Source organism: Ambystoma mexicanum, chromosome 8, assembly GCF_040938575.1.
Source record: "Ambystoma mexicanum isolate Mex_15411 chromosome 8, UKY_AmexF1_1, whole genome shotgun sequence".
Taxonomy (NCBI): Eukaryota; Metazoa; Chordata; class Amphibia; order Caudata; family Ambystomatidae; genus Ambystoma; species Ambystoma mexicanum.
In genome coordinates, this window is record NC_090929.1 from 1,220,211,880 (window position 1) to 1,220,225,692 (window position 13,813).

The window sequence follows — 13,813 nt, forward strand, 5'->3', positions numbered from 1 at the left end:
TATTATGCAGGACTTGGCCACTAGGGGAGCAAAAAGGGCAATTTCTCTAATGGGAACTAGCCTTCTCAGTTTGAGTAGGCTAGTTCCCATTATTATGCAGGACTTGGCCACTAGGGGCAAAAGGGCCATTTCTCTAATGGGAACTAGCCTTCTCTGTGTGAGTGGGCTAGTTCCCATTATTATGCAGGATTTGGCCACTAGGGGAGCAAAAAGGGCCATTTCTCTAATGGGAACTAGCCTTCTCTGTGTGAGTGGGCTAGTTCCCATTATTATGCAGGACTTAGCCACTAGGGGGCAAAAAAGGGCCATTTCTCTAATGGGAACTAGCTCACTCACACGGAAGCAGCTATTTCCCATGGGCTAGTTCCCATTATTATGCAGGACTTAGCCACTAGGGGGCAAAAAATGGCCATTTATCTAATGGGAACTAGCTCACTCACACTGAAGCAGCTATTTCCCATTTGAGAAATGGCCCTAACAACCGATGGTCCGTTTCTCGGATGGGAAATAGTATCAACCCAGTTTTCCCATGGGCTAGTTCCCATTATTATGCAGGATTTAGCCACTAGGGTGCAAAAAATGGCCATTTATCTAATGGGAACTAGCTCACTCACACTGAAGCAGCTATTTCCCATTTGAGAAATGGCCCTAACAACCGATGGTCCGTTTCTCGGATGGGGACTAGTATCAACCATGGGAATATGGCCGCCACGTTGAGCCATATCGTTGTTTCCGCCAGTCCTTCTTCTGTTTTGTTGGATTTCGCGTCGTCTCGGATTCACGAAATATACTCTTTTTGTATTATGTAACATGCACTCAGAAGACGAACTGTTTAGCGCTGCAGTTATACTAATAGATGTCATGTGTTAGACATCTGGCTATTTGCAGAAGGAGTTCAATTAATTGGATATTTTTATTCCCCGGCAACGCGGCGAAACATGGCGCCTAGTGTAGCACTGGTGCAAGGCGCGAGCAGAGGACTGGGGCTGGCCTTTTGCCGTGCTTTACTTTCTGGGGGTGCGGGGCTTGTGTTCGCTGGGTGTAGGGACCCCACATCGGCTCCACACCTGGAAGTTCTGCGTCAGGAGTATCCCGAACGCCTCTCTGTGCTACGCCTGGATGTGACCCAGGAGGAAAACGTCAAGCAGGCTGTTAAGGTCATGAGCAGCGGTTTCGGCAAATTGGATCTGGTCATCAATGCTGCAGGGATACTGCACCCCAGCGGAAGAGGGGAAACTTGCCTCAAAGATGTGTCTCCAGAGGTGGGCATGCTCCGAAAACGTGGGGGTCGTTCAAAAATATATAAAGGGTAATCACTCTTGATAACGAGTTCGATTCGAAGGACAGATGTGTGCCATTGTCATGGTCACCCGAAAAGAAAGCCCATATAGCCTAAAGGGTAGAATTTCGAAGTAGCCTAACCATATAATTCTGCATGGGTCTCACATTTTCGTTTCAAAATCTGATTTTCATCATGATAGCATTTTGTTCATTTTAAACAATTGCTTACAATACTTCAGCTTTCACAAATTAATCAATACACTTGGAGTTATAGCAGCGATTACGTTTTAAAATTCACATGCCCCATCGAGTATTAACTGTTATGGGGCACAATTATTCATACATGCCAACATGTTACCGCGGCTGCGAGGGAGGTTTTGTTACACAAATCACGAGGATTTAATTTGGGTTGAATTCGGATAAGAAATATTTTTAGAGGGATAAAGTAAAACAAGCATTGGCAATGCCAAACATCATGACGCGCAGTCACGTGTTTGATTGGTATTTTTTTCACAATGGTAATTTTTGCATCTTAAATGGTAGAGTTCAGAGACGGCGCCCGGGCCTTTCAATCTTTTCAGTTGAAATGAGCCTCGAACCTCAGATAGGCATTCGAGTCCCGCCCACCTGTTGGCAGTTTTCTCATAAAGCAAACAACTTCTTAATTCAGTACATTATCTATGCGCTTTGCAGCATGCACCTTACAGGAGGCTTTTGCTGGCGTCATCAAGCCTTCTCCTTGGGCCATGCAGTATCTTGCAGCAGTCTTATCACCTCCTGCCACTGTGCTACAGTTCACAATACATTAGTACCTTCCTGACAAAAGGAACTCAGTAGCTGTACGATGCACATTTAGTGTTACAGCTCCCCACTGGCTGCCTTTGTTCCGTGCAGAGGCCAATAAATACACTTGTCCAAGCATAATCTGCAGCTACTAACTCCCTCATTCCTTTATATCTCTATTATAATCTATACATCCAACAGGTGCCGCAGACTTGTTTTCCCAACTGTGGGGAAGGCGCCCACCCGTTCATTTTGCAATGGGCCTCCATGTTCCCATTTGTCCTTGGAAGAGTTCCTACTATTTTGAGAACCGATTTGGTGAAAAATAATGGTTTTCTTTTACATCTTACTTCTTGCAATCAGGGTAGACTTTTGAAGATGAACAATAAACTCTGCCCCGAAATCATTATGGCAACGCTATTTCTGAAATGTCTTCTGTGCGCCAGGTCACGCTTGGTAATGCGGCATGGCAGGGCTTCATTCGGCTTACTGCCCAACTAGAGGGGCAGGAATCTTCCTCAACAAGGGCCCTCGTGCAGTCAACTTTCATCTATCCTAATGTATCATATTTCACGCCTTATTTATCCTAAAGGAGGAGTCTACATGAGTGTGTCAGGCAATTACTTTCACCGTTCGCAGTGTTGCCAAAACATTAGCTCGACCAAGGATTTTAAATTAATTTTCTGATTTGGTAAGAGGATAGCGCTTCACAGCTTGCCTTTTGAACTAGCCAGTATTTATCTGCTCTTCTTGTCAGCGATTGATTTTAATGTTAATTTAAATTTATCTTGCTGGGCCCAAGTCTAATTTATTTAAAGTTGAACCATGGTGCACGCACTTATTCCAACACACGTGCACTTTCACAATCTCACTAGACACCCACACAAACAATTTCGCTTGTTTTGATTAAAGTCAAAGAAGCCCCCCCCTAGTTACAAGTAAAGCAAAAAAAAAGATTTATTCCGCATCACCTTAATTACAGGTTAGCATTTGTCAATCAATAACTCACAAGTACAGCCATCCTCCGCCAGCCCAACCATAAACTGTCATTACAAACACTCAGCAGAGGCCACGGGCATCTTTCACTCTGTATTATCAGTTAATGTCTCACATCTCCAGCTGTCCCCTACTCTCCTCCCATGGCTACCTTGTCCTCCTTTCAGTCTGCTTCTGCCTCATCTCAAGCTCTCTCAACACCTCCGGAGGGTATACCTCTGATTTGTACCCCTCCCTGGAAGGTCTTTAAGGCTGGCAACCTTCTTCATTTTGCCACTGTCAATTCTCGCTCTGCTGTCAAACACTCCTCACATCTGCTAGCTCCTAGAAGAACTTGACCTCTGTCTTAAAGAGACTTGGTTCACGGCCAGCTCTGTCACAAGTTTTGACACACTCCCTGGTGGCTACAAGATCCTCTCTGCCCCTGTTATGGACAATTCTCATAAATGTGCTAATTTCCCTGAGACCCCCAGCAAGTTTGCTGCATTTTTAGGACTTTAATTTTTACCTGGAAAGAGTGTGAGCCTTTTTTCCCACTCTTTCATGTATTTTGATGTGTGTTTTTACTTTTGTGTTCTTTGGATATGGAGTTTTAGACAACTCCATAGGCGGCATCTTTTCTTGTGTGTCACACAGCACCCTCAGTGCAGTGACATAGGGATGTCTTTCAGACTTCCAAATTTTTAAATACCTTCTCTGGGACTGACTACTGTCTCCCAGTGAATGTAAGGTTAAATTGACTTTGCTAGTCTTTTTAAATTGCTAGACCCAGCACACCCTGCCTTTAAAGCAGAGTGCTGGAGGGAATACCTAGTATTCCCTATGCCTAGAAAACTCATATAACACTCAAATGCTACCCTTTCCTCTCGGAATGGCTGGTGGCAGTGGTATTACCATGATTATCCCGACCGTGACGCTCAGGTAGCTAAAATCTACCAGAGCCATGTTGCTGGGTGAGTGGCAGCTAGGCTGGAATGAATGGGAGAAAACTGTTTAAAAGGCAGGTCTCTGGGACTTGGAAGGCAGAGTCGACCACTGGAACGAAAGAACCAAAGACGAGCTGCAGTAAGACGACTGCTGCAACTCCTGGACCGTTGGTTAGCCCGGTGAAGCCCTGCTGCAGGTCTGAATGGCCTAAAACTCCCTCGAAAGAGAAGCCTCTTCAAGAACGAGTAAGGGAAAAAGTGCTAACCTCACAGACTGCACGCTAACATATATTCATATCAAGCATTTAGAATGAAAAAAATACATTAAGAACAGTGCAATTTAGCAAAAAAGAAAAAAACATCCTGGACTCAAAGTGATTATTTTCACCACTGTATTGTTTTTCATACTAGTTGGCAGTATCATAATCAACATACATGTTGTATAAATATGTATTTTTGTAAATTTCTGTATTGTTAGTACATATTCATACAGATGCATCATGCCTGTATTGTTAGTACATATTCATCATGCATCATGCCGACACGTGTTTCAACCCTAATAAGGTCGTCCTCGGGGCACATGACAATATTGACAATTTATATTGCAATTGTTAATCAAAACCTAAGTTTTAGTGAGGGGCATTTCAATAAAATGTCCCCCTGTAGAGGCATTCAGGGAGACAAAAACAGGGCAGGTGGGGGGAACAGAGGAAGTGGAACACAAAGGAAAGGTAATAGAAAAGGGAAAAAGAGGAAAAAAACGTTGGTTAAATATATCCCATTTGGCATTGATTGTTATTACACATGTATTAACACACATTAGTACTGTTAGTTCTTGCAAAGTATATTTAATGGATCATTTTGCAACTTTTGGTAGTTCCAAAATATTCTATTTCTATATATCAGATTGTCACACGCAGAACAGCTAAACTCGGTGCTTATTAATATACTTATTGAATAGATAAGAACAACCTTATGAGTACTGTTATTTTAGGGCACTACTGGTCAAAGTTGCACTATTAAAGACCAAAACTTGCTGAGTGACAGGTTTAGTTATAGTTACCTAAACATTCTTGGAAATACCAGTTGCCAATCGAATATCCGTTTAGTCACTGGAGAGATCTGTGATTGCACAGAAGAGAAAACACATTTGGAATGGTATTTTTGTAAAATTTCCTCATTTGCAGTGTTAAGTTTTGGGGTGAAAGGATATAGTATATATGTATTATCCTGTACCTGTTTGTTGTTTAGACTGTGACCACATAAGCAATCTTAGTTGAATCCAATGTACCACAGCAGGTTTCCCTTTGCAAATATTTTTAGCCGTAATCTGTAATAGGTAAAATAAGGAGATTCCTGTTCACCCTACAATTAGAAAATATCATCGCGTATTCAGTCGCGTGTGAAAATTACCTGCGCGTTATAACCCATTCCACTTATTGAACGTGAACTCACCGGCTTACACCTGGGATGTCTCGCGCACAATGGCGAACACCGTCTGTGTATGCGGCTGCATCGGTAGGGAACTTGGTTACTAAGCAACTAACAAAAGGGTTCGGTCAGGTGATTTGACACGTGATCCCTGTTGCTAGGTGACAGCAATGTTTCCCGGAAGTACTGGAAACGACAAAGCAACATATTTCTAAATCCCTAATTCCTAACGTGGTGTTGTCAAACTTCTTACCGTCTATATTTACTCATTAGTTTGGTGCACAACCCGGCTGATGTGGTGCATCAAATTGAACAAATTGGGTATAAATAAGTCGAGTCGAACTGCTCCACGGTGCAAGAAAAAGTAGTGTGCGAGTGAGTATAATGACGCATTAAACCTCATGTATCAAAGGTATATGGGTCAAAAAAGAGAGGGGGACTCCCGGTCCCACTATAGGTACCAAAGTATGCCGGCTGCGTGTGACAAGCAGATGGTACAAAATTGGTACCCTAACCTGTTATTACTGTCACAACATTGCTATAAATGTTAATATTTCGCTGAATTAACAATAAGTTTACATAGAGACCAAAGACATCCCATGTAATGGGTGATTGCATTATATATTCCATCCTTCAGGAATTGGAAACTTGCTGTTTTATAAAAACACATTCAACTCATGCTCCCGGTTTAAACCAAGAGAAAGACATCGTAATTTGCAAATTAGTCTTGCTTCTTGTTGGCGAAGCATCAATTCTCTGTCGCCACCTCTCGGATGTGGTTGGATCTGTTTGAGCCCAATGAATTTAATGTCTTTGGTGTTGTCAAGCTGGTGATGTTGTTGCCAGTGGGATGCTAACGGTAATTTGATGTCTTGGCTGTTTAGATTGTTCAAATGTTCACGAATCCGGATGCGGACCTCCGGGATTGTGCTTCCATTGTAAATTTTCTTACAAACACACTGAATGCCGTCGATAACAAATTTGGAGCAGCAGTTGATAAAGTCAAGAATTTTAACTTGAAGACCTCCATGGCAAGTGAAGGTCTTCGTTGGTGATAACGCATGTTGGCAAAAGTTGCATGAACCACATTTGTAAAAGCCTGAGGGCTTAGAGCTAGCAGTCAGCCAATTGTCCTGTCCAATTGGCTCAGGTTTCAGGAAAGAGGGACTCGAGAGGTTTTTCAAAGTAGTTGCTTTTGTATATATAATATTCGGACGTCCGTAATACATGTGGATAGATCTGGATCTAATAGTAATAGATGCCAATGTTTTTGCAAAATATAGTACAAAAATTAGCTGTTTTGTGAATATTTAGTAATGAAGCTGACGTTCACAGGGTGCATATTCCCATCTAATTTTGCTTTGTCTTCCAATAGTTTGGTTCTGTTAACAGATTTCATGGATTCTGTGGTTTGCTTGATAAGGTTGTTAGGGTACCCTCTTTCCAAAAATCTGTTGCCTATTGACTCCCATTCTGTTTGGCATGTAACATCATGACTACAATTTCTTTTGGATCTAAGGAATTCTCCTCTTGGTATATTTTGGATAACACTTTGTTTATGACTGCTCTTAGCATGAAGGATAGAATTAACCGCAGTAGTCTTTCTGTACGTACAGGTCTGTATAGTATTCTGTACGATGGTAATTCGTAAATCCAAAAACACAATTTCCACAGCATCCATGTGTGCTGTAAATTGAATGCCAAAGGTGGTGTTGTTGAGATGGAGAATAAATGTCTCAAAATCTGCCCTGCTTCCTTCCCAAATGGCAAAGACGTCATCAATATACCTTTTCCAGGTGATGATGTGATGTTTATGAGGATTGTTATTAAAGATATATTTATCTTCAAAGTATGCCATGAATAGGTTAGCAAGGGACGGGGCATACTTGGCCCCCATGGCTATGCCCTTGGTTTGGGAATAGTAATCCCCATTGAACGTTAATTGATTGTGTGTTAATGTGAATTCCAAAAAGTTTTTGAGCAATTGTACATGGGTATGGTGAGAGGCTGAAAAGGTTCTGAAACTAAAGTCCAAGGTTTCCAAAGCCAGATTATGAGGAATAGATGTGTATAGTGCTGTAACATCAAGCGTAACCAGAAAGTAGGTTGGTTGCCATGTCACCTTTGATAGGGTCTGCAGGGTATGGGTAGTGTCTTTCAGGTACGCAAGGATAACTGGTACTAAATTCTTGATGCTGTTATCAATGTAGTCAGCTAGTGCTTCCGTGGCCCCTCCTTGCCCACTCATGATAGATCTTACAGTTGGTAATTCAAGATATGGTTTATGTACCTTTGGTAAAAAGTAAATTGTGGGCATGAATGGTTTGGATATCATAAGGAAAGCTTTTTCCTCATCTGTTAATAATCCCAGATTATACCAATATTGTAGCATTGACTGTAAATCATGTACTGTCTGGGCTGCTGGGTTGTTAGTGAGCTTTTTGTAACAGTCCGGGGTAGATAAATGTTCCATTGCCATTTTGATATAATCAGATTTGTTTAGGATAACACTATTGCCCCCTTTACCAGCTTCCTTGATTACAATAGAACTGTCTTCACATATTTCCTTTAGCGCAAGTCGTTCCTTTTTTGTAAGGTTGTTATTTTTGCTGCTGTAGCTTGGTAGGGAGCCATCAATATGTTTATGAATTTCTCTGGTTATGGTCTTAGAATGTCTCAATCACATTGTCTCCACTCATTTGTGGTGTGAATTTAGACCTATTTCTGTATTCTTTGATATCCAAATTCTGTGGCTGTATCCCAAGTTCTTTTTGTATGTCGCTTATGGTCTTAGATTCTTCGCCTGATAGACTTGAGAGTAAATGAATATTTTCAATTTCTTGTATGCTTTTGGAACTAATTGGTGGTAAAGTTACTGATGGATTAAAGATGGTGGGTTTGTTGTGAAAGAATTTTTTTAATTTGAGTTTCCTGGTGAATTTATAAAGATCAATTTGAACTTCGGTCATGTCCGATGTAGCACTAGGTGCAAATGAGAGGCCATATTTAAGCACAGATAACTGTTGTGTTGAGAGGTGTTTGGCAGACAAATTGATAACTAGTTTTGAGAATTGGTTTTGGTCTGGTGTTCTTGAGACTGTATCTGGTGAATCTTTTGTTTGTATTTCTCTCTCCCTCTCCTCCTTGCTCCTCTTCCTCTTCTTCCTCTGAGGTTGTTGGTATAGTCGCAATTTTTTGTCCTAAAGGGACATTCTTTTGAAAACGTACTTGGTTGTAGGCGGTTAAATTGCCCTTTTTGTACCTTTTTTAAATTTTGGCTAAAAAGCCTCTTCTGTGATGTCGTGGTAATTCAGCTGATGCTAAGGATTCTGTACATTCTGGTTCGCCTTGATTTTCTATTATTTCTGAGTCTGCATCTGATGTTACAGGTGAAGAAATCGGTGTAACAATCTTGGATTGGTCTCCATCGTATTTTGGCTGATAAGTATATACTCTATCATTTTTAGATAATCTTTCTCATCCCTATAGAATTTTCTAAATTTCCGGAGCTTGATCTCATCTTGGTATTCACCTAGTATCTGATGCATTTTAGCAAAATTCTTGTCTTTGGTACTCGCTGGATTTTGCATTTCCATGATTTCAGTTTTAATTCGATCAATTTCAATTGTAACCCGAGCATGTTCTCACTCAGAATGGGTAACTAGTATCTTCATAGGTTAGTCTTATCTATTCAATAAGTATATTAATAAGCACCGAGTTTAGCTGTTCTGCGTGTGACAATCTGATATATAGAAATAGAATATTTGGAACTACCAAAAGTTGCAAAATGATCCATTAAATATACTTTGCAAGAACTAACGGTACTAATGTGCGTTAATACATGTGTAATAACAATCAATGCCAAATGGGGATATATTTAACCAACGTTTTTTCCTCTTTTTCCCTTTTCTATTACCTTTCCTTTGTGTTCCACTTCCTCTGTTCCCTCACCTGCCCTGTTTTTGTCTCCCTGAAGGCCTCTACAGGGGGACATTTTGTTGAAATGCCCCTCACTAAAACTTAGGTTTTGATTAACAATTGCAATATAAATTGTCAATATTGTCTTGCTCCCTGAGGATGACCTTATTAGGGTTGAAACACGTGTTGGCATGATGCATGATGAATTTGTATGAATATGTACTAACAATACAGAATTTTACAAAAATACATATTTATACAACATGTATGTTGATTATGATACTGCCAACTAGTATGAAAAACAATACAGTGGTGAAAATAATCACTTTGAGTCCAGGATGTTTTTTCTTTTTTGCTAAATTGCACTGTTCTTAATGTATTTTTTCATTCTAAATGCGTAATATGAATATATGGTAGCGCGCAGACTGTGAGGTTAGCACTTTTTCGCTTACATGTTCACTATATAGGCGGTAGCGGCGAATCGCCTAACTAACCACACGATTGCTGCCAATTCACCATCTCGATATCTATTAGTATCACTTTTCTATCAGATCTGCACATTCCCATATAGGGGGTTGTCTGTTTCCACAAAACCACACCCTTCAAGGACGACTTCTTCCATTGATCTGGTGGGAACAACCAACTCGCAAGCCACCTGAAAACCATCTCCATACTGGTCGAATTTTCTTTATAGAGTGCTGATGAAAACCGGATAGCCAGTGAGAAAGATAAGTTTGTGGCCTTTAAGGCACTCGCACCTTAAACCGATGTTTTGCCAAGCTTGTGGATCCGCCCCGTGCAGTGCAGGAACCTCCCGACGTCCTCACTCTTGTCCCCACGACTGAGGCTCAGGAACAGCGAGATCTGCAGGAACAATTTCCTCATCTACGGCGTCGGACGGCTGGTTCCCTTTCTACACAGCGAGCATAAGATTTGTGCGCAAAGAAAGAAGACTGCATTGCTTCCCTGACTTGCTTGTGTGCAGAACAACTCGGAAAGGAGGAGTCCGGCAGTGAGTCCAGTCTGCCCAGAACTCTGGTTGCTTCGGTTGAACTTTTCTAAGAGGAGCTGCAGCGACTGAATCCGGTGTCTGGAGTCCCCTTTCAGTGTTTACTACAAATACTGCCTCACCGCGCGGAGTGCAGCGCGGAGTCTGGCAGTGAGTCCAGTCTGCCCAGAACTCTGGTTGCTTCGGTTGAACTTTTCTAAGAGGAACTGCAGCGACTGAATCTGGTGTCTCGAGTCCCCTTTCAGTGTTTACTACAAATACTGCCTCACCACGCGGAGCGCGGCGCGGAGTCCGGCAGTGAGTCCAGTCTGCCTCAGGGCGCCTTAGAGCGTTTGAGCGTTCGTTTGAGCGTTCGAGGCTGATCGGCGGTTGGCGTTTGGTGCTTGGTCAGATGGAACTGCCCTCAGGCGAGGAGACCTTAGGCGTGGGTGTACACATGCGAAATCGTCTGCGGAAGCAAAATTCTAAAATGGAGCGGGGTAAGCCAAACGAACTTCGTCTTACATCTAACGTGTTGCCCCAAAAGTAGATTTGCGTGCCTTTGACTGCTCAGCAGTGGAAACACAATCAGGGACTCCGTACGGAGCCGATGGGTCTCCCAGCATGATACAAATGATACAAATTGCATCACCTGTCAGACAGACACAGTCATCGACCGTTGTATTGCCACCATCAACGGCAGCCGCACAGCTCGGGTTAGCCGGGTTTGCCGTGGTTGAGGCTGTAGTCGCGGCAGAGACGGAAGCGGGAGCGGGAGCAGGGGGGGGTTGATGCAGCCGAAGTCGAAGCCGCCGACACCCCTCTTGCATCGGCCTATCTCGAGGCGAACAATAAAAATCAATTAGTCTGCATTGGCACTAGATCTGAAGCGGCCTTTCGCCAAACTGAAAAATCTACAGTGCAGCTTGTAAAGAACCCGGCGTTCGAACCAAACGGTCCAAAAAATTTAGAAGCTCAAACTGAGCACTCATTAAACAGCGGGACTGAATATACAACGCGCTTGCCTGGTCTCCCTGAAATCGTGCTAATCGACCTGCTGGAGCATCCAACAACAGCATATTTAGACGCCTCTGAGACCTTCTCATTTGACATTACCGATGCGGATTTATTGGCATTGCGGTCTCCATCAGTCGGAAGCCTAAAATCTCCCGAAAAACAAACTAGCATCACGCAGTCCGTTGCTATGTCAAAAAATGCTGAGACGCAGCAAGGCCACACCAGCACATGGGATTCTCAAAAAACGGCCATACCGTCTGACACGAGGCTTCACATTCAAAAAGGAGCTTCCCAAGTGTACGTAACAACGCATGCAACAACATGCACTGCAAACAAGGTAGTTGGACGTGCACCAAATGACGTAGAAAACAGTGTATCGTCAGATGCCTGGGCAATGTCCGAGAATAAAAAGCCCAAGTCAAAATCACAGCTGATACCTAATGTGAATACATCCATGTCTTTCGACATTGCCGCGCGTGAAGCACGGCTAACTGCCCGACTCAAATCAGACTTTAATCTAATGCGTGAGCGCTTAAACGAAAGTTTCTCAACTAACAATGTCAACTTGCTAACTCCTGGTTGCAAGGCAAGCACTCTTCGCAAAGAAGCAAAACATACTTCTCAAAAAACACAAACCCCAGTACACCCTGGTCCCATAGTAGGTCCTCTGAATCTGGATGCTTCTGATGACCACCAACGAAAAAATCGACAGAATAAAACGGAGAACAAAAAACATGATGACCACAATGCTGATCACACTGCAAACAACTCGACAGAAAATGGACCATTGGAATTAAATGAAATTAAAGGTCCCGAAAACTACATGAATTGCAAATGAAACATTTCTATAGCGGCCGGAATTCAGATTCAAAATAATGTCTTAGCGGCCACCTCAATAGCACTAATGCCATTTATGAAATTATATGAGACATTAAATGAATCTGTACGCGACCAAAATTCTATTTTGGCAGTGTTAAACAATAAACTGTTGACACTGGAAAAAGGTAACGAATACTTAAGCAATCGTTTGGACCTTGAAGCTGCGTCAACTCATCAATGGCACTCCCGTCTAAACGAAATCACACGAAGGGAGGCACATGAAAAATTAGATCTCGCTGAAGCCCTAGTAGAGTGCACCAAGTGGCTTAGACATAATGTCGCTGTACAACCACTCAGCAATTTAACGAGAGAGCCTGTAGCCGGCAGTCAGTGCCACTCTGATCATGGGCTGATGCCTACGCAACAAGGGCTCTGTGATCACCTACGGATGCAATCAGTCGACCCTGAGAAAAATCTCATAGACCCTGAGATCAGCGGTGTAAAAACTGTAAAAAAAAATGAGAAAACCATCCCACTCGAGAAAGCCCTGCTCTCTGTCGTGGAATCCACCATCGAAGTAAACAATACAGCGGGCTCCTCTACCTCGACCGATGTTCAACGAAGGCCCACCACAAGCAATGAGGCATCAGATGCGATAGTTGGAGCAGGGCAAATTGAAGTGCTCCCAACATCACAGATCACACCGGCGAATCTCAGGTACAGCGACAACAATACAAACCGTAAAAACATCAGACAAATTGAAGGCAAACCAATCCAATGCCTTGAAAACTGTAAAGAGAGGTCCGGCTCCAAAACGTCCACGAACTAACGAGGAAAAAAAAAATTCATAAGAAACCTGATCACACCGCCGCAACCAGTGGTACCAAAAACCACTGTTGCGCCGAAAAAACCTGACGCCCAAGAAACTGCCATGGCGGGAGCAGTTCGCCTCACAGATAACAAGGAATTACCCACCAAACGCAGAAGAGATGACATCAGTCCATCAGTTGACCAATCCATAGAAGGGGCAATTGAATCAACCTACTCAGTTGATGACGAGCAAGAAACCGACGATGTCTCTAAGGCGCGCAATTTGTTGGAAAGAGAACGGGTCAGTTCAAAACCATCTACTAGAGAAGAAAGAGACGTACATTCGGATCGCTATCCTTTAGGCCCCGTTCGTCTATGGCCAAAAGAAGCTGAAAAACGGCGGGACACGTTTGGTATGAATAAGACAGAAATAAAGAGCAAGTCCCAGAGAATGCCTAAAAAATTGTTACTGAAACTAAACCCGAAACACACAAAGGCCCAAACAAAAAATCTAAATCAACCTGGCACTCAATGCAGAGTTGATCAACAGACACTATCTATAGGAAGTCTGTATAAACTGAAGCTCGAAAATATACTTGAAGAAAAAAACGAAATAAATCTCAACAGAGCAAACGTGATGAGACTGCTGCACAACATACCTGCCTTGAGGAACATCCGATCCGACGATATCAGTATCGTTGAATATAAAAAAGAATCCAGATCAGATTGGGTAATCTTAAATATGCGGTCTAAAACAGTAGCGCGCCCAATTCTTGATGCGAAAGTTGACTTACTGTTCTATGGCTTTAATCTAACCACCGCAATAGAACCTCTAGTCCTTATT

General features: G+C 42.6%; 1 protein-coding gene across 2 annotated transcripts in view; it reads left to right on the forward strand.

Annotated features, from left to right (window-relative positions):
• The first annotated feature begins 782 nt into the window (after positions 1 to 782).
• LOC138472905 (C-signal-like) overlaps positions 783 to 13,813 on the forward strand; it is a 196,119-nt gene continuing 183,088 nt past the window's right edge. The window contains exon 1 of one of the 2 annotated variants that reach the window (XM_069611319.1): positions 783 to 1,262. In XM_069611319.1, the coding sequence (XP_069467420.1) occupies positions 939 to 1,262 (324 nt within the window). In that variant the 5' untranslated portion in view covers positions 783 to 938. The remainder of the gene's footprint in view (positions 1,263 to 13,813) is intronic. The other variant, XM_069611320.1, reaches the window with a different exon arrangement.